The sequence below is a fragment of the Lolium perenne genome, chromosome 2, assembly GCF_019359855.2.
Source record: "Lolium perenne isolate Kyuss_39 chromosome 2, Kyuss_2.0, whole genome shotgun sequence".
NCBI classification, from domain to species: domain Eukaryota; kingdom Viridiplantae; phylum Streptophyta; class Magnoliopsida; order Poales; family Poaceae; genus Lolium; species Lolium perenne.
This window is the reverse complement of record NC_067245.2, coordinates 46,892,035-46,915,410: the sequence shown is the minus strand read 5'-3', so window position 1 is coordinate 46,915,410 and position 23,376 is coordinate 46,892,035. Positions and strand designations below refer to the sequence as shown.

The following is a 23,376-nucleotide window of genomic DNA, read 5'->3' as shown; positions in this document are numbered from 1 at the left end:
ATAAGCTTGCAATCTGTCTCTGTCGGAGAGGCTCGAGCTTGGAGAGTGTTTCTCTGCTGCAGTTCTCCCGGGCCGGCCGTGGTGGCGAGGAGGAAGACGGTGGCGGATCGACTACTTCCGGCTTCGTGTTTCATCGACATCTGCCTAAAGGGTGCTATTCTGCTGTGCTAGACAGCGTTCGTGCGGAACACACAGTGTCCTCGACTGACGCTGTGATCATCGGCCGAAAAGGTGGCCCTTTTTCAACCTCCTGGCCGGAGGCCCTCATCGGACTTCTTCGTCGGAGTTCGACACTACCTAGCATCCAAGTGGTTCGTCCCCGGAAGCTTGGAAGTGGCCGGCGGCAGTGGTTCACCGCCGGAGATGGGCTATCGAGCGCTCAGCCCACGGATCTCGGCGGCGGCGCCTGGAGATCGGCGGCGTTAGGTGGCAGAGACACCCAAGGACTCGATCACTTTTCTTTTTCCTGTTTTAGGGTGGTTTTTTGTAACTTTGAAGGCCTTATCTTCAAATTGCAAGGTTCTTAGGGCGAGTGATGCCAGGGGCCTTCTTGTAAAATTTGTACCTGCCACACCTTTTTAATCCAGCATCTTCGGGGTCTTTTTAGACCCCTTCCCTGTTAAAAAAAAGACTTAACCATTAGTTTAAACTGATGGAACTAGGCTAGGCAATATCATATCTAGGCTATTTTAGTTCTTACCTTGGATTCGACATAGTGCACAGAATCTAGGCTATTTTAGTACTTACCATTTTCCTAATGGTTATTCTTACTCTTACATCTTTATTTAGATAACATGAGTTTTCATCTTAACCATGAGGCCTGCATTACACCTTTTTTGTGGATCCGATCCTGGCTTTCTGTCTTGTGCTATTCTAAAAACATGTCTCAGATGCAACCTGAAACTCACTTGCACCTTGGAGCAATATAGGTTCCTACGCACTTCTGTTTGGAGGAATATAGGTTCAATCGGGCAGAGGCTTGAACTGAAGACCTCAGACAAACAACAACTGTACCATGCTACAACTGGCATCAAACCGATCAAACAAGCCAACAAACAAAATAAACTTTGAACTAAGACCAACATCTCAAAACTTAATCAAAAATGTGCGATCTCCATAAATTATTTACATATATGGTTCAGTTTATAGAAGATCCGACTTGAAGTACTAAAGAAAGAACATGTAAAGATGATGGTGATACTCTAGTGATCCTCCCTGTCATGTAACTTCATAATAATACTCTCTAGTAAAATGCAACGAATGGCATGGAGCACAATGTACAGTGGAGCAGAGGCACTGATCAGAAGGAGAGCGGCAGCAGAAGAAGCAGCACGCAGAGCGACCTGCGAGCGCCGGCCATGAGGCTGTCTGCGGCGTCCGGCAGGGGGTTGAAGGAGCCGGCTGGACTCCCGAAGCCAGGCGTGAAGCCCGGCGTGAAGGTCGACGACGGCGGGGTGAAGCTGGACGGGGCGATCGCTCCCGGCGTGCTCGAGTTCGACCCTCCCGCCATGGAGCTGCACGGTACATGTCAGTGGTGTCAGTTCTGAACTTCGTCAGAGAGTGCAGAAAATTCACAGCGAGGTTGAGATTTGCACGACAAACGGCGCTGACCTTCCCGCGAAGACGCATTGACCCGAGCCTGAAACAGAAATCAAATTACACGGAAGAATCAGAGCCAGAGAAGGAGATGATGATGTGGAAAGCTAAGAGCAGGAGGTAGGGTGTTCATTGTGCTCACTGGGATCGGTGGTGGTGGTGGTGGCGGTGCCGCTGAAGCTGCAGGTGGCGCCGGAGGCGACGTTGCGTTGGTAGTAGTCGTTGTAGGCGTAGGAGGCCAGCGCCGGCAGGTCGTTGGCTTTGTAGCACTTGCCGCCGGGCTGGATGGCCGAGCAGTCGGCGTGGCCCGGGCCGCACGCGAAGTTGAGCCCCGTCTGCAGCGCTGTCGGGTCCGCTCCCTGTATTGCCACGCAGAACTGCCCCGTCGCTAGCGACCGCCTCTTGCTTTCTCCTTCCGTTTCTTCAGTGAAACTGCCTGTAAATCGCAGAAGAATCAAGCGGAAAAACAGAAATATTATTTTAAAAAGCTGAATGTCATTTACAAAATTGATTGACGTTTAGTAGAAGTACACACATACTGGAGTGTTTGTTTCAGGTTGACTGGTAAAGTAAAAAAAAAGACAGTTTCAGGTTCCCTAAAAAATGTAGTTCCAAATCCTACTCAAACAGAAAAGATGAAAAGGATTGCCGACCAACTGCAAGCCAGAATGTATTTCATAGAATGGAAAGGATAAATCTAGCCACGAAAGTTGCTCCACTTTATGGCTATGCATTTTGTGGTCACACTAGGAATCTCAATAATGAAAAAAACAGAAAGCGAGATAGAAAGAAACGTGATGTTACTGATGAACCGACGGCAAACAGCTACTTTCGCAATGTGCATATACCTGACACGTTGGAGAGGAGAAACACGATAAGAAGAGCGGTGCATCCCTGCAGTCTTCTGGTCAACATCCTAACACTATCCCAGTGTCCGATCGACAATATGATCTTCCGCAGACACCTGCCAAAATTCAGAGAGGCGCATTCTATCAATAATGATAAATTCAGAAATGTCGCTTGTATGTGAGGTATCAGTACCAAACACCGTATTCTCAACTTAATTTTTTTCGAAATGGGGATATGACCCCGGCTTCTGCATCATGATGATGCATACGGCCATTTATTAAAAGGATTCAAATTCAGTATTGTGTTAGAACTCAAGCATTGCCAAAGATTGATACAAAAATCAACCAGCGAAAAAACATAAACTACTCTAAAAACACATCAAAGTAGTCTCCTAGTATGAATTCTCAACTTAATAAAAACTAAAGTTTAGTAGGAGACGTGTGAAGGAGAAGGGAAGAGAGCAAAGGGTGTCGCGGTCGGATGTGATGTTCCTAATAATCCGACTCCTCAGTCCATGTCGAATGGCAAGAATTTGTTGGCATAAACTTCTTTTGTGATGTATATGATACTGGTAGCACTAATATTTCGTATAGATGAAGCATGGAATTCTCACGTACTGCCAAATGGTAAGCGGCCGACCAAAAAATAGAGCTAGGATGACTGGTGAAACTGAAACATCGATAGCTAGAAGGTGTACTCGAACATTCGTTGAATATCCTTCCAAAGTCCTTAATTTTATGTATGAGACCGAAATTAAGGTATGGGACAAACTTTCACCTACCAACCACTGTTCTTGGCAAGGGCATATGCATGATTGAATTCCCAGAACTTAAACCTTACAAAAGAAGCCCCGCAAAAAAAAAAAAACTTACAAAAGAACAGGTTAACCTTTGCAGCTTCGATAGGATAGGTGTCATTCTAATGAAAAATATATACGGAGTAATAAATTTCTTCCAGAACAAGAAACAAACGGTGGTAGACAACAAGTTCGAATTCTCTAGTTGTGGACTGAAAACTGATGGAGAAAAAGGGCACCAAAGAGAAAACAATTTCCATGAAGCCCAATTCAACAACGGAAACATCATAACCTCTACAAGAATAGGATCATCATCCGAAGGAAACCAAGAATTTGATAGGAATTTCCAACTAGAGAAGAAACTAACGAAAACGAAGGCACTGGCAGCAAGCCCTAATCAACCACAAACAACAGAGAATTGTTTTCCCTTTTTTGAGGGATAACAGAGAAACCTAATCGACAGAGCAGGAACATCAGAAGCTCTATAAGAACAGGAAATCGGGAAGAACCATACCTGAATCAGCAACCAAATCACAACTTGGTGCCTGCCGCCAAGAACAATCCCTGCCTGCTTTTCCTGGGGACGGAAGCTATAACTGAGACTGAACCCTCGGTCTGGGGGACGCAAGCACGGCCTAAAAAGGAAAACTATATATTCGACCCTCCGCTGCCTTTATTTAGTACTAATAAGTTGGAGTACTAATTAACAACTGTATATTTGAGTAGTATCTTGCTCAAGCAATCACAGACGAGAAGATGTAATTAGCATTAATGCTGAAGATAGGGAGGGGGAGGAGCTAGTGTATGGTTGAGAGAGCACACCAGCGTAAGGAAGCTCGGGTAGAAGGGGAAAAAGAATCGTAGGTCGGCTTCTTTTTCTGCTGCGTTTGTGGTGTGTGATCCTATCGTGACGTGCATGCGTGCAGAGTCCTTTTCGCAAGTGCGCCATGCTATATACAAACCACAGTGTGCTAGCGCTGTGAAATATGTCGAGCACTTAGTTTTGATCTGGCAAGAAAACTCTCTCTCTCTCGACTATGTTCCATAATATGAATTTTTAGCAAACTGAAGTACTTCACTAGGCCAAAAATCGCTCCTCTGGTTATCCGGGTTGCACCGACTTTCTATATCACATTGTTCTTGAAGCAGTCAAATTGTTGACCTGCGAAGAACATTTGTTTTGGCTGTTTCCATTCATGTAGCTTCTAGCATGCCAAACAAATCGAGAACACTTTCTAGTCGGTACCAGTGGGTGGCCCTAGGCGTGCGGTTGGTATGACCTTAACTCCTCCCCTTTTCACTTGTCTTTCTTAATCTTGTTGATCCCCTCCTTCCTCCACGCCCGTCGATCAGGATGAAGACAACGGTGGCTGAGCTTGCAACTACGCCTGAGCATGCATTGTTGTCCCAGCCGCCGGAGAGCATGAGGAGGTGGAGCACATGACGCAGATGTCAGAGACGACCGAGCTCCGCAACGACCAAGTGTTGTGTGTTTTGTAGCCTTGTATTATTTTGCTTCATTCCCCAATCCTTCTTGACTAATTTTCAATATTGAATTGTTTTGTGTCCTATGGATTCTGGATCCGTAAGGATTTCTGGATGACTAAATTTCTGAATTGTTTTGGTACCAATTAGTTCATGGAGGATTGGAGGTGTTGTTGTCAACGCAACAAAATTGCATATGCAGGAGGAGGCGGAGCCCAGGACGCGGGCATCAGAGGCTGGATAGCCATTTCAATTAGGAAAATGATAACTTTCTACCGGATCAACCGGTTCGACGACGGGCGATGGATCTCTTCACCATTACCGACTTTCTTCTACTCACGTCTTATGGCTGCTGCACCTGCTTGTGTTGCCTCTATAGGACCTTCTCCGCCCGTAGCCACCGACCTGCTGAAAGGATCGTATGCCGCACCTAGGGGGCGTAAATAGGAGCTACCAAATTTTAGTTCCTTTTCAATGTAGGCTTGACACAAAAGGTAAATTCTCTAGATATGCAAATAAGTGAATTTACCTAGATACAAGCTTCACAACTAAGCAAGCTACCACTAAGCAAGATGCAATATACAATAAAGGATAGAGGTAACCGAGATTGGAGCACGTGGAGACACAAAGGATGATTCCCGTAGTTCCATTCTTTTGAGGGAAAGTACGTCTAAGTCATAGGAGTGTGGCCGCCATGAAGACTAGGCCAACGCCACAAAGGTCTCACCATATTCTCCGGTGAGCACCGCCACAAAGGTCTAACTTACTTTTCCACTAAGGGATTTTCTCGAGGCGGAAACCGAGCATTTACAAAGTCTTTGGGACACTCATCCACAACCGAATCGGAGGCTCCCAAGGCTATTACAACACAATAAGAAGTTACCAATGGTGTAGAACAACAACTAGGGTTTCTAAAGAAAACTCTAGCCAAAGGGCCCTGAAATGTACGAGGGTAAAATGCAAATCGCTTTGGTGAGGATGTAGATCATAGTCTTCTCCTCGATTCTCCGAAGATCAAAAGCTTTGGGTGGTTGAGGGAGGAGATCTAGTGAAATTGGTGGCTCGGCTTTTAGGGATCTTCTTGGACAGGTCGAGCAAATTGAGGTTGAAGAAGGGAGGGGGTGTATATACCCCTCCACAAAATAGAGCCGTTGGTGAAAATAGGAGCCGGATTATCCGGACAAAATTGGGAGCAGATAATCCGCTTTCAGCAGATTTCTGGCCTGAACAAAATCTCCGGCCAATAATTCGGGGGGGGGGGGGCATACTGGGGCTCGCGCATTTGGTCTTGTTAAAGTCCTATAATCCGACCCTCACTTCACCCGGAATATCCGATCTGGAGTTTCTTTGCATAACCCTTTTTCATCAACACATATGATTCCAAACTTTGAGTTTCGATGCTGGCAAGCCATTCTTATCCTGCACCACTTACCATGTCATTAGATCATCACTAATATTGTTATCTAACACAAAAAACCATGACGGTGGGGAAATGTTCTTTCACCTGCTCTACTCCTCTACTGCTGATGGGCTTGCACCAACCACCTTTGGTAATCTTTCCCCGCGTTGCTCCCAACTACCGCCCCTCTTTGTCTGGAGTCTACCTGGCATGCTGGTTGAGCACCCCACGATGTGGATGCCCATGGAGGGGGCTCCAATCCTAAGTTATCCACGTGCTCTAAACTCAAGGAAGATGGGGAAGACGAGCTCAAGATGGCATGGTTTCTTTGCTTTGAGAAATTTTCCGATGTCGCAAACAATGTTTATGAATTCTACAAATGACTATCGTTAATGTTGTTGACCTACAAGTAAATTATTGCAGTAATTTCTGCGTGAATGCCACAGAGGAATTTCTTCAATGTTGCAAATATATTTCTGTACTATTTCATGTGTGAGACACTTTTGTTGTCTGAGTTGTTTTTAGTGTTACAAACAATGATATGGGTTTTTATGTTTTGCTGCAAACAAATGAATAGTTGCTGCATAAGATTTTTGTATTTGCTAGATGGATGAATTAGAAATGTTGCATGATTTTACACAATTTTACAGACAATGAAATAATGTTGCAGGCAAATGTTGCACACACACCACAAAAATGTTACCTATGGGGAGTAGGGTTACACTGATTTGAAACCGTGTCTAGGAGGAACTAGACACTTTTTGATATAGTAGAAGCGGGACTTGGCGTGACAATTCCGAAATTCGCCCGAACTTCGGCCGTTGGGGTGCGCCACTGCGACCCCAACCACTAGGCTAAGACGCTAAGCCCACGTCGTCAGGTTACACTTATTTGATGGTCATAGATGAGTAGACGACTATCAAGCAGGCTGACCATCAGCCAACTAACTCCTAGCTTTTCAATTATAAATCCACCAGCTTGTATAAGGATCGTGCACATTAATGAACCTCTCCCTTTACTCTCTCTATTTAAAAAATAAGTGTCGTAACTCTATCGATCTAGATACAAATGTACCTATAAGTAAAATACATCTAGGTACATTCATATATAGACAAATCTGCGACACTTATTTTAGAATGAAGGTAGCAACTTACATGAATGTTCACTTAATATTTATCATGGGGAAATTGGGCGTTCGCCATATTAATTTTCTCTTTATACTATGCATATTCTTCACACCTTTTGCGTCTTCTTATCTGTCTCATGTTTTGTTCGACACATGTCATCTTTTTTTCGAAATGGGGGTATACCCCGGCTTCTGCATCATGACGATGCACACGTCCTTTTATTATTAAAAAAGATCCAAATAGTAATGTTTACAACTCACGCATCACCGAGGATTGATTAAAAAATCAACCATCGAAAAGTACACATACTATGACTACACATTAACATAGCCTTCTAGTATGTCGCCAACCAGCCTGGCACAAGATATTCTGAGCAACCATCAGGAGCCGTGTGCAACCAGTAGCCATAGCATCCCGCTGCCCCTCCGGTGAGAGTAGAGCCCAAAGCTGGACCCAATGGGACACCATATGGATAACCTGCAAGAAATGAAAGGAGGTTTTTTTATTAAAAATTATATCATTTCTAACCCTCCAAATAGACCAACATAAAGCAGAAACCCCTATCCGGATAAAAGTCTTAGATTGTCTATCTACTCCATTTAACCAATTACCAAACATATTGGTAATATTGGTCGGAGGTGGAAGATTGAAAGTAAAATTAATCGTTCGCCATAAGAGCTTAGCTAAAGGACATTCAATGAAAAGGTGTTGAATTGTTTCCTGTTCCCCACAAAAAACACATTTTGTACACCCATTCCAATGCCGTTTAACTAAAGTAATCCTTAGTTAATAAAACCTTATTGCTCAAAAACCACATGAAAATCTTAATCTTAAGTGGAATTTTAACCTTCCATAAGTACTTTCGTAAAAAAGGGGTGTGATCACACATAAGATCCTCATACATTGACTTACGCAAAAAAGGAGTGTCATCTACAGAGTGTTTGACATGTGGAGGGAATATAGTGGCGTAGGTCGTTGGTACTATCACATCGAGCATATTATGTCATTCAACACCTTTTTATTGATTGTCCCTTAGCTAAGCTCTTGTGGCGTACGGTTAATTTCACTTATGATCTTCCACCTCCCACCAATATTACTAATATGTTTGGTAATTGGTTAAATGGAGTCGATAGACAATCTAAGGCTTTTATCCGAATAGGGGTTTCTGCTTTATGTTGGTCTATTTGGAGGGTCAGAAATGATATAATTTTTAACAAAAAAGTCTCCTTTCACTTTTTGCAGGTTATCCATATGGTCTCACATTGGATCCAGCAGTGGGCTCTCCTCTCCCCGGTGGGCCAGCGGGATGCCATGGCTTCTGGTTGCACACGTCTCCTGATGGTCGCTCAGGATATCTTGTGCCAGGCTGGTTGGCAACATACTAGAAGACTATGCTGAGGACTAGTCATACTATGTGTTGCTTTCGATGGTTGATTTTTGTATCAATCCTCGGTGATGAGTGAATTGTAAACCATACTACTTTTTGACACTTATTTCTAATAAATGGCCGTGTGCATCACATGATGCAGAAGCCGGAGTATACCCCCATTTCGAAAAAAGAAAAAAAAAAGTCGCGGAGAGCACAGTAGGTAGGCCATTGTGTAGCTTCCCAATCCCCGTCGCCTGGATGGATACCAATACGTAGTAAGTTTTTCCCTTGACAAACATTTGGGTTTAAGGTCCATACTCCTACTCCATATGCATTCGTATCCCTCCCTATCTGAAGTGTCCTCATAGCAAATCTCCGTAGACCTATGATGGTGCACTAAAAATAAAGACATTTGAAACTGTGAATCATAGTATGGGACAACAACCTGGACCCTGGTTCAGAGCGATTGCAAGCGGGTATAAAATCCCCTGAAATCACCCTCAATCCAATAGAGGGGATGACAGGAGACAGATGCCGTGATGGGGAGCACCTCTGGACTCAGGCTTACCACAAAATAAGCCGTTGTAAGTGGCCGGCGATGGGTATAGCCCAACAAGAAACAATGAGGCATACAGAAATTACAAGAGAGGGAGCAAACAATGCAACGGAAAACCTGACAAGTAACAAGAAATTGACATTCTTGATATAATTCCTCTCGGTACAGATAGTACTTTTCGGTTGATCTTCACTAATACGATACAAGAAGCTGGGGACTTGAAAATCAAGCTCCCTGCAAAATGCAGGAAATGCCAAGGCCGTATCCTGAATATATGCAGATCATTAGAAGAGGTTCTGCCCATACTGGCATACATGCCAGTTTTTCCCCCCGGAAAAGGGGTTATACCAGCCTCTGGCATGTATCATATGGCAGTGTCAGTCGGGATCTGCAGTATGTTGTTTGCAACCCTTGGGACCAAAATGTTGTGAAGTTCTCTGGACAGTCTTCCGACACAATGCACAAAACTGTGTATGGCATGCCGTACACGAGATGTGGTTATTATTTCCAATCTGCAACCAAAGTAAATACAAATCATGAGGCATTTGTGTTGTACAATGTGAAAAGAAACAATAAGAATCACAACTTCAAGCAGTTAAGAATTCACTCTGAGCATGCAGGCTCAGCAAGTAATTACGGCTTGGAGACAAGCCGCTAATTTACTCTATGCCAACAAACAATTTCGTTGTCCAAGTTATATCATAGCCGTGAGTGGTCAAAGTTATATACTCCCTTCGTCCCACCAAAAGTATCTCAACTTTGTTAAAACTTAGATGTATGTAGACACTATCTAGTAGGTAGATACATCCAAATTTTGACAAAGTTAAGACACTTTTAATGGGATGGAGGGAGTACTTATATGTAACTGAACTTGGAATAAACAGTTTGAATGGCAACAATTAAATCATCATACCTACAGGTAAAAGCACAAGCAAGGGAGTAAAATGTCCTAATGGCAACATATTTTTACAAAAAATGAACTGACCACGAATAGTTTTATAAGAATTAAGAAACAACAATTGTTCGATATGTCGATGCAAAAGAGATGCAACTGGCAGCTTTGAGAACAAAAAGGTAAGCAACTGCACCATTTTCTCATTAAAAATTATGGTTGCTTGTCTAAGATATATCTTTATAAAAAAAAACTACTTCATGTTACCTTTGGACATGGTTTGCCACATGTAGGACAAGGGTGACGATATCGTCCTTCAGCCAATGGGGCAGGAGCTGGAGCTGGAGCACCCGCCCTTCTCTCTGGATTCATTTGTTCTTCCCATCTATTCATTTCCTCCCGAGAAAAAAGATCACATGCACCCGGTCTGAACGCAACAACATGATTTTTTTTTGTCAAGGCACAGCTATGAAAATGAGAAAAAAAAAGATTAAATATCATTAGAGGAGAACTCACCTGAAATGATCATATCCAACAATTGCAAAGTTACATTGGTAGCAGAAGTAATGCCCGCAGTTCGAACAGGTCATCTTATTGCATCCTGATATCTTAGATATAGCGATCTTGCATCGTGGGCACTGTTTTGCATCCCTCATAATTGCCTGGAGGTTGCGTACTTCTTCTAACTGATTCTGATCGCTGTCTAGTTGCCTAGATTTTAGCCGTTCCTGTACCAAAAAAAAAGAAATTTAGTATTCGCAATTAATCATTCAACTAAGGACATGACAGATCAAAATGATGCCAGATATGTATAATATTTTCTCCAGAAAGAATACATTTTGACCTCATTTTTACCAAAGTTGGTCAAAATGCAAAACCCTCTTTATCATAGTCATCCAGCAAATGTAAATAGAAAGAAAGAAAAATACATGTGCATCTATGTTATATAACACCTAGCCATAAAGTGCAGTGAACCACATAAAACTATAAGTTACAAAAGGCAACTAATATGGAGAATTGGTATTCAATGTATACAACAATCAACAATGCTTGCATTTTGCAGCTTAGATACCTATCAAGATAGCCGCAAGTAGAACATCAAGTGCCCCTTTTAGAGTTAGCAAGTAATGCTATTAATGTGTTTATATTATTTATTGGATACAAAAATCCCCTGTTGGATCACACAATCGACCACTCATGGACTGCAGGACATGATCTGTTTACCCTGGGCTAGAGGCTGATGAGACCATGAGACAAATAACCTTGTAGAAACATTCAACTCCATCCATTCATTATTATAAGATGTTTTAGTTTTTTTCAAAAATGCATGTATCTAGAGGCGATTAAGTGTATAGGTTCGCTCATTTTGGTCCGTATCTAGTTCACATTGCAAAATCTAAAACATCTTATAATAGTGAACGAGGGAATATAATATTATCTAATGACGTGATTAGTGTAAGTTACAATTTCTGCGCGTCTTCAGGTAATTCACAATTGCCATCACAATTCTGCTGTTCCAAAGATAGTGTCGCTTTTTTAGAATTCTCGTTTTCTCTGTTTGCAAGTGGATATTAGGAGTAGTACTGAAAAAGGACCAAAGTTTAACAATATCCAAGATAAGCTAATAATATGTGAGATAGAGTCCTCCTACCTCCAAGACGCGAATTCTTTCCTCTGCAGTCATACATTGTTTTCCCACATGACGGTGAGATTTACAAAGTGTGCAGAAGCTGAATAGACAGCTTGGACACACTGCATCGTTACTTTCATCCTCTAAGCAAGCAGCTTCGCACCTTGGACAATAAACTAAATCGTTCATGGCGTCAAGAGTTCTCTGAAGAAGCAATTTTTCCCAACGTTCAAACTCATCCTCCGCCAGAAGCGTTTTCAATACATTAGGAGAAACAACACCTTCACATTTTGTATCAGGACACTTCAACTTCAATACCGATCCTTCCTTCACATGAATTTTGCAATATGTTCGCATGCATTTCCGGCAAAAGAAATGATGGCATGGAAGTATGATGAAATCGATGCCTGTGTGGTAATGAATTTACAAAATATAGCAAAGTAAAATTAATTAGAGTTCGAAGCAACATTAACTGAGATATACCAACTACCAAGGGTTAACAAAAATGGAACATATCCAAGTTGGACATGGAAATAATAAAATACCTAACTGCACTGTATTTCTAGTGTCTTACAAAGAAATACACAGTTCCGGCAAAACAAATTGTCATCTAAATGAGAACATCTAATGTGGCATCTATACAATAATGTTTTAGATGTAGTATCTAGTCAACTCTAAAAATAAGGATCATGCATTGGGTAATGGGGACTAAACTGAACGTAGAGTTGTAATATCTAGCCAAAATAGGTCTATGCCGTACAGCCACAAGGCCAGCACACACCAATCATTGTTAAGTACAAGTGTATAACACAGCTCAAGACTTCTACAGTGCAAGTCTGTATATAACACTACAAGCAGCTCGTCAGAAAAGTAAGACTTACCAGGACACTCGCTGAAACAAATCATGCAGTCATGGATATCTTGTAAGAAGGCTTGATGACACTTAACATCATTGTATCTCATAATCCTTGGAATTATAACATCAGGTGCAGAATCACCTAGACAAGCACGTTTATCCTCACCATCTTCATCACAGGTTAGATCACCCTTGCTTAAAATTATCTCATCACTGAACCCTAGGTGAGAAAGGGAAGAGTTTTGGAGCCATTGAACCCACTGGTATATTACTTCCATGCCCTGTTGCCCTTCCCAAATCATATCCAGCATTTGACATAATGACAAAATCTTCACTTTGTCCAGCCATTCGGTGGATATAGTGAAAAGGGGAGGTTGATGACTCGGGTATGACGAAGGCAGGTAGCAGGTTAGCAGGATTGGAGGCAAATGCTCAACTCTAAACTTGTAAACAAGATTATCGGAGGCATCACCATCACATATTCCCCCATAATTTAATGTTCCAGTACCATAGTTGAGCCTTGCCGATATATCTATACCATCTGGGATCTCAATATGCACATGAACCTGTAACAACAATAACATATTAAACCCTTGCCCTTACAAGCAAGAATGTGGCCTGGAAATTGATACTGATGGACATACCTGGAAAGACCGTCGACCTTCTTTTTTGTTCAAAATGACTAGACTGTCTCCAAAAATTGCTTCCAAGGCAAATATCTGAGCATTAAGTTCAGTTTGCATCAGACAAAAAGAAGTGATAACCATATGTCCAATTTAAAAACAATATAATAACAACATAATAAGAACATCTCTTTCATCAGCCATTGAGGTGTCTTGGCATTATATTTTTATGCTGTTCCTTTCTTATGAATGCCACAAACCATGATACCCAAAACCACATATGTTAGCACAAAAGCAGGCATGGCTTGAGAATATGATATCTTTTCTCTTATCTGGCTTGACATGGAAAAAACAATTCCAGTTTTCACATTCGGCCCTCAAAAATCAGCAGGCAACGCACCATGATGAAAATCAGATGGCTTTACTACGGTGATCTATTAAAGAATCTACTCTCTTTTTTCATGAGGCAGTGAAGCTACTCAATTGTGCTATACTGAACAACAAGAACACCCCCGAGTCTGAAAGAGAGAGGGAGAAAACGATGCATCACCTCGTCCTCCTGCATCTGATGGTTAGCGCGCAGCTCCTCCTCACTCAACTCCGTCTCCTCCCCGCCAATCCCCACCAATTCCTTCACAATTTCTTCCTCAGCGGCGACGGGGGAGACGAGGCGGAGGCGGCCCACCTCCACTACCGCAGAGGCAACGTCGTCCGGGACCTCGGCGGCGCGGGAGCACTCGGGGACCTCGGCGGGGACGGGGTTAGGGTCCAGGGCCTTCCATTGGAGCTCCGGCGCGGGCGCGACACGTCCCGGGCCGCCCCTCGGCTTCCACGACTTCCGCGGCATTGCAGTCCAACGACTTGGGGCCTACCGACTGCTAGAACCGGGGCAGGACGTTTTGCGGCGGCGCGGCGCGGCCCGGAGTTTCGTCGGGGCTTGAGGCGGTACCGGCGGCTAGACAGACAGGCACGACTGCACGAGGAACCTCGGGGCGGGCGATTAGAACATGTCTCGTGCTTGGGCCTCTGGACCTTTTGCTTCGTGTTCGCGATGGACTTTGCTAGAGTTTGATCAGGACTCTGTTTTTGTGCACTACAATTATGGTTCTTCCAACTCCGGTAGAATATGATCTGTGCCTTTTGTTCATGTGAAATGCGGTCACTATGTAGAACTTTTTTGGCGATGACTTTAGCCAGGCACTGTGTTTATGTGGGGAAGTCGCATATCCCCTTGCAGGTCCTAGATTCACAGCACTTTGATGAGTCTGAGGCGTCGGCCACCGATGTGCCGCTCGTCGATGGACTAGTGGCTTCCCTTTAGGCCTAGGTGGCGCAAAGCTAGCAGCAAGGTTGGCCACTACAAGGAAGACAAAAGCCAAGAACCGCACTAACGCGGAGAAGCCATGAGGGTTACACAGAAGGCTCCCCTTCATGTACAACTTTATCCTTGTGAAGATGTGCGCGATGATTAAGAGCGGTGTCTGAACTGACAAAGGCTCTAAGGAAGTTCACCTCAATGTCGTGGCTAAGGCCCTCATGGAGCACTACGGTGTTGATGTTAGCTCCACACAGGTGTACAATCACTCATCATTAGTAAGCTCCACGATCTTAGTGGTGCTCAATGGTGCGAGGGGACGAAAACCATCCTCCTAGAGGTTGACCACTACCACAGTTACATCTCGGTAGGCACAATATCCTCCTCACTATCTTCGATCATCTGTAACCTGCATAACTAACATACTCTATTCCAATGGTAGGATCACCTCAAGTACGCTGAGTTCCTGAGCACGTATTATGAACTACGATGAGATGCAAACAATCTTTGCATTCTAGTGAGGCCCTAGGCACGCCTAGTAGCGCCTTCAGCTGAGGATGTTGACACGCAAGAGTCTCCTAGATGCCCTCCCTTAGAAGCATGTTGACGCCCCTGAAAAGGTAAGAGGAAGAGGGTTTCCTTCGCTGACAACAAGTTGACGGCCTTCACCAACATGACTATCGATGTGAAGAACGTCGCATAAGCTTTCCAGGACAACAAGCCCACATACATGCACCTTAGCATGTATAAAAGGATCTGTACTTGCGGCTCTAGATTCTCGTGGCTAAGGCAATACATGATCTACAGTAACTTGGGGTGGAGCACCGTGAGAGCCTCATTTACTTTGTCCTTAATATATAGACTAGGAAGGTTTACGGGATGTCACGTCGTGCCCATTGGAGTTAAAGATCTGCATTGGAAAAATTACTGGGAAAATAAATACAAACAAACAATTACTAGTTAGCAAGGTACGGGTTTGCTGCTAAGAAATTACCACCAGAGAATTATCCGACGTTGGAAAATTAGCGATGAATAATTACCGACTAGAAATTACTACTAAAGTTTAATGTTTCCATCGAAAAAATATTGTCGAAGCTTACCGACTATTGCCGGGAAAATACTGCCAAAAACTTACACATGGTTGGAGAGTTACTGTTGGAATTACCGTTGGCGTTAAAGATTTTCATCGATTTTTTTTGGCAAAATAATTGAAAGGTGAAATTATTGTTCATTGTGATGTAAGTTGCTGATGAGAAATTGTTGTTGGAAAATTACCGTTGAATAACTACATGCAAAAAATACTTTTAGTGTCGACTGTTTAATAACTACAAGTCGGGTAATTATTGTTGGAGCTAATGATTTACGTCTGAATTTTTTTGGAAAAACAATTACTATTCAACACTAATTATTATAGCAAACTACCGACGCGTGTCGCGAGGTGATTGGTCAAAAATAGTCACTACCGTGCATGTGCGGTGGAGCTGAGAGATGCTCTTTATTTCATCCAGTATGTCCTTAATATATAAAATAGATCGATATATGTGGATATGAAATGTGCATGATCTTATATACTATGTGGATATGAAATGTGCACGGACCCTCGCGAGGCAGGGCCCCCAGCCCAGTAGTAGTTAAGTATAGGTCCAAAAAAACAAGTAAAAGAATTAGAAAAGGAGAAATAAGGCCCAAACCCATCATCGCGAGGGGCAAAAATGTGGATGCCTATGATTTAAAAATCTAATCGATCACTACTCCTAGGCGTAAAGATCATGGTGTGATCGCTGCAGTAGCGAGAAGGGAAAATGGCGAGTATCTGGGGGCGTCGGCTATAATATCCCAGGTTTAGAGGCAATAAAATGAGAGAACACCAAAGTGTGCATTGCATTCATGCATAGAATCCGGGGAATTTTCGCGCTTCAAATAAAACTTACCACAGTAACTGAAGTTTTACTTGACTTGCTGGAACTGAAGTAGATCATCAAGTCAAGCGCTAAACTTCACTGTGATCTTTGCTAAAACCTTGTTTTGGGTAGAGATGATTTGATCTATGGGCTAGATCAAATGAAATTAGTTTTACAATAAACAACACCTTAAGTAAGGGTCAACTACAAGATCCTATAAAGGATCTCAACCTGCCATTCTTTACAACAACACATGAATAATTATTCAACTATAAATCAAAGAACACAATTAATTAAGACACTATTCTATACTTATCTTATCCATGTCTTCTACTAAATAAATGTTCCTACCATGAGTCACATGGTATATCTGTTCAACTACAATACATGAACCAAGTCAAGAACACTCATATTCATTCTGCATTAACTTTGACCATTCCAACCTTGTTTCCTAACTCATTCCATTAAACCTTAGAGAAAGGAGAGTACCATTCATATGCTTACATTATGCATTCAATAGAACCTAGCTTACTATTTAAAACTTTATCCAAGTGAGGTACTTGTTGATACTAACCAATGATACAAGAAATATAAGTCAAGTATTAAACCCTACTTGACCTAGCTCACACTTGATGGTAAGTAAGAACCTATTCTTCTAGTAAATATAGAGAGGCAAGTGTTGTGATCATTAAAACTTGGTAATGATCATAAACCCTAGAGGAACCCTACCTATTCAGAAGAGCTCAACCTAAAGAGGTATACTCAAGTATATGGACTTATACTTGATCTTGGAGAGAGAACCATGTTTCACTAATGAATTAGTATGAGGCTAATACTTTGATCATTACAAATTGGGTGATGATCATAAACCCTAAGAATCTAAGTGAGTGTGTTGAGAGAAGTATTAAAAGAAGAGAGATTAGTGAGGAATAAGTAGATCATGTTTAATGCATGATCTTACATTATAAATTGAGATGATAAGTTAAACCTATATATGTGATGCATAGATCTCATTCTTCTCATGAAATAATAAGTAACTCATTAGTAGTTATCCAGACCAAAACTCCTGCCTTGTATAGAGTAGTAAGGATATTGTATTTAAACCTTGCCTATTCAAACACTTGAGACAAACCTAGCATTGCCTTGAAACAATAATTCTACCTAAGTGAGGAGGATAACCTAGCCACTAAAATAGAATCAATGCTTATGTTCATACCTAATCCTAGTGGTGTATCACATTGGTGATCACTACTTAAACCCTAAACCATATTTGAATTCCAATCCAAGCATTACTTTGGATCATAAGTAAAACTTTGCCATGCCTCATGCCTATTTAAAACTTCAATTAGTGAAGTATTCCCAAAACCATAAACCTTGTCATATGGAACCAATCTACATAAAACATTATGTCCTAACTTGTGTATCATAGATCACAAGTATAAACCAAGCCATATATACCTAAGTACTAAATGCCATTTGGTGAGTAGAATGAAACCAATACCATATTTTACTTGGTTATCCAAATACTTTGTCTAAGTGAACCAAATGGATAGTATTTATAAAGTAGCACCACCTCAGCAAGAGAGTTAATCATGATGAGTTTAGGAGTCATTTTAGATAGTTCAAACAAGAGTTTGTTAAGCTAGAAGTTGCTAAGCAAGATTAGTAATTATAGAGTTTATCAAACCATCTTCTTAAACCCTTAGAAGTAATTCTCCACATGAAGTCATGAACCAATCCCATTCTCAACACCATTTAATTTAAACTCTAGCCATAATATAAAATACATGGGAACAATCAATATTGTTAAGTAATATCAAAACCTAATGACATGTTTACCAAGCACTGGTTATAAAGTTCAAATCATTTAAAATAGGTTTGATTCCCAAGTTTAAAGAGTTGAGATAAATACCTAAACCATTTCTATTTAATTCAAGTCTCACAAGATCTCAATTAAATCCTAACCAAACTATTTGTGTAAAATAATAAAACCATGCAGTAAGCATGATTATAAAATTATCTTGATACTCAAATATTTTAAAACCTGCAAAAAGAAACTGAATTCAAATTTGAAGTCAAATATCAAAACATAAAATAAAAACAGAAAATAGAAAAGAGAATAAGAGAGAGAGAGAGAGAGGAGCTTACCCTGGTGGCAGCCCAGCACCGCAGCAGCCTTAGCCCAATAGTAACCCACGTCGACCAGCCCAGACTCGGCCCAACCCACGAACGAAAACAACCCAGGTACCATTTTGGCTTGCTTCAAAAATCGTGCGAGGCGAGTCGTCGTCTTCGTTCTCTTCTCCGGCATCGACAGCGCAGAGGAAGAACATGCCACCTCACCGTGATGGATAGGGACGCCCTGGACGTCGTCAGACCTCTCAGAACCGCGCCCAACTCCTCTCGCGTCCGAGCCTATCCAAAAGCATCTCGATTCGTGCTCGTTTACAGTACCAATGTCACCGCCACATCTCGGCCGTCGCCGGCGGTGAACTTCCTAATTTGACCTCCTCTGGCTCTATAAATGCCTCTGTAGCCTCACCGTGATCTCCTTGTTCCTCTACGCGTATCCAATTCCTCTCAGTGGCCCTCTATTCCCCACTATCTTGCATTCACTGTCGCCGGCGTCGAGGACGAGTTCGACGGAGGAGACCGCCCCAAGCTCCGTTCAGTGGCTCATTGGAAGCGTCTGGCCGCGTAGAGCATCCTGGAGGAGTAGAGCATCGGGGGAAGCCAAGTCGAGGAAGAATTTCACCGTTCCCTTTCACTCGGGTTCGCCGGGAAACAGTCAATCGCCGTCGTCTCCGTCAGTAATCGTCATCGCCGACCACACAAGCATGTTCAGGGTGAGGTTGCGCGCCGATAGAGCATACTTTCGTTTCCTAGCATTATCTCTAGCTCGGGATAGCCGTTTGGCCGGAGTAGCTCCGCCGCGGACATGACTGTCGGCGAAGCTCCGATGAACTATTCGACAAACCATCACCACCGTCGTGTTCGTTAGGTGCCAGGGAGTCGGAAAAACCTAGTCGCGCGTCCTGGGTGGCCTTAAAACGGCGGCACCGTCCTCTACTACCCGTCGGCGTCAAGCCGTCGGCGAGAGAGTGACGTGGCCGTGGGACCAGGAGACCTTTGACTTGGTCGTTGCCCCGTGGCAGGTGGCCTGGATGCAGGTCCCACCTGTCTGTCTCTGTGGCTAGACATGAACCGGTACAGTTAGTATTTGTTAGTTATTTCAAATTTCAGAAAAATGCTGAAACTTTGTAAAATCATACAAAATTCATTTCAACTCAGAAAAATATAAATAATATATCAAAATGCTCACAAAAATAAACTCTATTCAAATAAAATATAAAACAAAATGTGTGTCAAAATAAAAATTCACTTATTTTTAACTTTATTAATTATGCCATTTCAATTATTTAAAATACAAATTGAATTCAATAAATAATTAAGTTCCAAAACTAAAATTTAACTATTCAGTAACTAAATAAAATGTTAAGATTAATTTTTTTATCATAGTTGCATTAACTTAATTATTAGTGGTAATTCATAAACCCTAATTTGGAAATTCTAATTTACTACTTTCTTAAATAATAATAAATCAAGAAAATACCAAAGGATAATATTATTCTGGTAATTCAAAACTTGTTTACTTAAACATCTTTAGTTAACAAGTTAAATATTTTAAAACTTTATAGCACTTATTAAACACTGATGTCTGAATTAAACCTAATTAGGAGTTACTCTAATTAATAATTCCTATGAAAATTAATAAATGTCAAACCATTACTAATGTTGTTTCAAAGTAATTAGTGACCACATCTCAATTGTCAATTACTAGTTCAAGAATTGTATCAATGTAGAAACCCTAGTTCTAATATTAATGAGGACCTTGATCTTATTATTTCATGTGATCATTCCACTTTAGTAGTAACTCTAAAACCCTAGTTATGTGTCACATGTGATCATGTGAGATTCATCTATACCTATAGAACCCTAATAAGAAACCAATAGATGCATGCTTATGATCCACTAGCATAAACCAAGTCACATGAGATTATCATTTCATTTTCCTATTCTTAATTAAAACCTATATGATTAACTAGTATCACCTAGATATAAACCCTAACTTGTTAATTAGAGTAGTACCATTGATCACCACTCCTACATACCATACCATTAGAATCAACTTCAACCATCAAACCCTAGTAGAACCATAATGATAAACCCTAGTACCAACCTTGTGTAGCAAATCACATCACATGCTCCTATTCAACTAAACCCTACTTAGAAACAGGGCCGGCCCATAAGGGGGGGCAAAGGGGCGACCGCCCTGGGCCCTCAGGGGCCCCGGCCCCATATAGTTCTTCAATGCAATGATTTTTTTGTATTACATTATTAGGTCTAGGAAAATAAGAGAAAAGAGAGAAAATTGGAAGAAGAGAAAGATGTTCCAAGACCATCATGTATTGATTATTTTCTGCGAAAACAATTTGGTGACATGTCTTCTAAAAATGGTTTATCTGGTAGCGGGAAAAGGAAGTGAAAAAACACAGAGATGAACCAGTAGAATCCCACATAGGTTCAATTGATTTATTTTTTTAGAATAGATAGTTCTTGCAGGAAATCCCTGCAATTAGCCCTAGTAAATATTGAAGAGCAACAATGTGGGAATTAAGGTGATGATAATGATATAGCAATGTTTTTATGAAGAAAAAAGATTGCAGATGACTATACCAGAATTTGATGTGCTGATTTTTTTTTAGTTTGTTAGAGATATAGATAATATCCTAATATATTATTAGTTTATCAAGTTTTATAATTCAAAGACCATCTGCCATGTTTTGGATTGATTTTAAAATACAATGCACTTTTAAAATAATTTGTCAGCAAGGGCCCTATTTTGTCGTCTCGCCCCAGGGCCCTTAGTTCGTATGGACCGGCCCTGCTTAGAAAATGATAAACCACTTAGCTTGGCAACCATTAGTGATTACTTAGTGAAGCAAATGTGAAGCCATAGTAAACCTAATAGCAAACTTATGGAACCATCTTAATAACCATCCTTAGATATAATGCTTAGAAGAAACCATAGCAATAAACCTACCAATACTTGTTATATAGAAACCCATTCCAAGTTAAGAACCAACTAGTTCCTATTAGTGAAACTAAATGAACCCAATAGTAAACCCTAGAAAGCCATAGCTCCTATGTATAGTAGTTCATATTCTTATTTAACCTGTTCTTCAAAAGTTATCCTTTTGAAGTACAAATGTCAATCAAACCTTAGAAGCCCTAATCCTTCTTTGAAATACTCATTATTTCTTAAACAACATGTTCTTCAAAATTTATTCTTTTGAAGTATAGTATAAGTAATCATCAACCATGTTCTGTAGAACTTAAAAATTGACAACTGTCCTTACATATTATTCCACCACTATTATTTATGTGTATGATTGTTATGATGTCTTATATCACTTGATTATGATACTAATATAACCAAACCCTAATAAGAACCTTGTTTGAGAACCATTCTAAAAGTGCAACCAACCCTAAAGAAATCTTTACAACTCATACATCCTAAATCATCGAGGTTAGGTTAAGCTCGGGGCGATTACATCTCATACTATGCATTATAGCATTTTTGCTAGTTCTTTAAACATTGTCCTTACAGGACAATGATGGTATTTCAGAATTTGGAGTTATCACGTATCGAAACTTTTGTCTGCATAATTTTGCAGTCAAGAAAGGCAAGTTCATCGCTTGCTCATGTCATTTGATTATTTGTATCAAACTATATGCAAAGTACTATACTTATCACTCATGCATTGAAAAGCAAAGTATTATTTTACAATTATGAATATGACTATGTGGAGGGCAATGGAACCATGGTATATGTTGATATGGTGGAGGTTCCATTGCATGGGTACTACTCATCTAGGACTAAGTACCAATGCCGTCCAGTGATTCTAGCGCCGTACATATCGCGTTGACCATAAGATCTATAATGGCTCTGGGGAAGTCAGTTGTATCTTTTCCCTTCTGCACGCCAACGGATTGGTAGAGCCGCGGGGTGTTGGAGGCACTGCCGCAGGTTGGGATATCCTTTTAAATCCCCATCCGTGTGTGATGTTGGGCTCTACGATCTATGATGGATTGTCCAAAGTACACCGTGAGTAAAGCCGTATTATCGGAAGAAGTCTACTGGGGGTGTGCGGTTGGACAAAAGGGTGGGTTTGCAGTCGCGGAGAAGGCAGTGATTGGCTTGGACCTTACACCTGGCCCCACACCAAGGAAGTGTGGACGGGAAAGTACACCCGGTTGGTATCAAGGATAAGTTCTCTTATGGGAAAAGTAACGCACCTCTGCAGAGTCACTAGTAGGAAAACCCTTATAGGCGGAGCTTAGTTCTGTGGCGCACCACTAAAAATGCGTCACACAATATTATTTTGTGGCGCACCATTCTAGGTGCACCACAGAAATAGCTTAATTTTGTGGCGCACGCTTCAGTAGTGCGCCACAGAAACTATGTGGGGCCCACATCCTGCCACCATCAATTATTACTGTAGGTATTTCTGTGGCGCACATGGCGTGCTGCGCCACAGAAATAACTCTTTCTGTGGCGCACTTGCTTCGGTGCGCCACAGAAGTAGTTGATTCTGTGGCGCACCTGCTCGGGTGCGCCACAGAATTAAGGGACTTATATCATCTCCTCGTGCCCTCCCCCGCCTGTTCACCTCTCCCCTCGATCTCCCCTCTCCCCTCCCCTCTCCCCTCTCCGATCTGCCGCGCCACCATGGTCGTCGCCATCGCCGTCGCCGCCGCCTTCCTCCGCGAGGGCCGCATGCCGCCACGGTCCTCCCATCCCCGCCACCTGCAGCACAAGCTGCCTCTACGGCGAGGAGGGGCCGCCGCGAGGAGGGGCCGCCGTCGCGTGAAGGTGGAGGAGCCGCCGCGTCCTCCTCCTCCTCCACCGCTGTCGTCG

General features: G+C 41.9%; 2 protein-coding genes across 2 annotated transcripts; both read right to left on the bottom strand.

The window, feature by feature from the left end:
- Positions 1-1,093: 1,093 nt before the first annotated feature.
- LOC127332011 (glucan endo-1,3-beta-glucosidase 4) lies at positions 1,094-4,118 on the bottom strand. The gene is made up of 5 exons (XM_051358264.2): positions 3,756-4,118; positions 2,445-2,560; positions 1,739-2,032; positions 1,612-1,639; positions 1,094-1,514 (listed from the first exon to the last, which is right to left on the bottom strand). The coding sequence occupies exons 2-5, from the start codon at positions 2,509-2,511 to the stop codon at positions 1,301-1,303; spliced, it is 603 nt and encodes a 200-aa protein (XP_051214224.1). The 5' UTR covers positions 2,512-2,560; positions 3,756-4,118; the 3' UTR covers positions 1,094-1,300.
- A 5,163-nt stretch (positions 4,119-9,281) lies between these two features.
- LOC127332010 (uncharacterized) lies at positions 9,282-14,245 on the bottom strand. The gene is made up of 7 exons (XM_051358263.2): positions 13,729-14,245; positions 13,200-13,274; positions 12,581-13,121; positions 11,721-12,106; positions 10,586-10,797; positions 10,337-10,496; positions 9,282-9,689 (listed from the first exon to the last, which is right to left on the bottom strand). Exons 1-7 carry the CDS (start codon positions 14,023-14,025, stop codon positions 9,555-9,557), a joined length of 1,806 nt encoding a protein of 601 aa, XP_051214223.1. The 5' UTR covers positions 14,026-14,245; the 3' UTR covers positions 9,282-9,554.
- Positions 14,246-23,376: the final 9,131 nt, after the last annotated feature.

Bases quoted from the DNA above. Each gene is read 5' to 3' on its own strand.
- LOC127332011 (XM_051358264.2), bottom strand. From the start codon at position 2,511: ATGTTGACCAGAAGACTGCAGGGATGCACCGCTCTTCTTATCGTGTTT. The intron at 2,033-2,444 runs GTATATGCACAT...TGCGATTTACAG, and splicing joins TCTCCTCTCCAACGTGTCAG to GCAGTTTCACTGAAGAAACG. The intron at 1,515-1,611 runs GTCAGCGCCGTT...TGTACCGTGCAG, and splicing joins CAATGCGTCTTCGCGGGAAG to CTCCATGGCGGGAGGGTCGA.
- LOC127332010 (XM_051358263.2), bottom strand. From the start codon at position 14,025: ATGCCGCGGAAGTCGTGGAAGCCGAGGGGCGGCCCGGGACGTGTCGCG. The intron at 12,107-12,580 runs GTAAGTCTTACT...ATTACCACACAG, and splicing joins TTGTTTCAGCGAGTGTCCTG to GCATCGATTTCATCATACTT. The intron at 10,798-11,720 runs GTAGGAGGACTC...TTTTTGGTACAG, and splicing joins AAAGAATTCGCGTCTTGGAG to GAACGGCTAAAATCTAGGCA.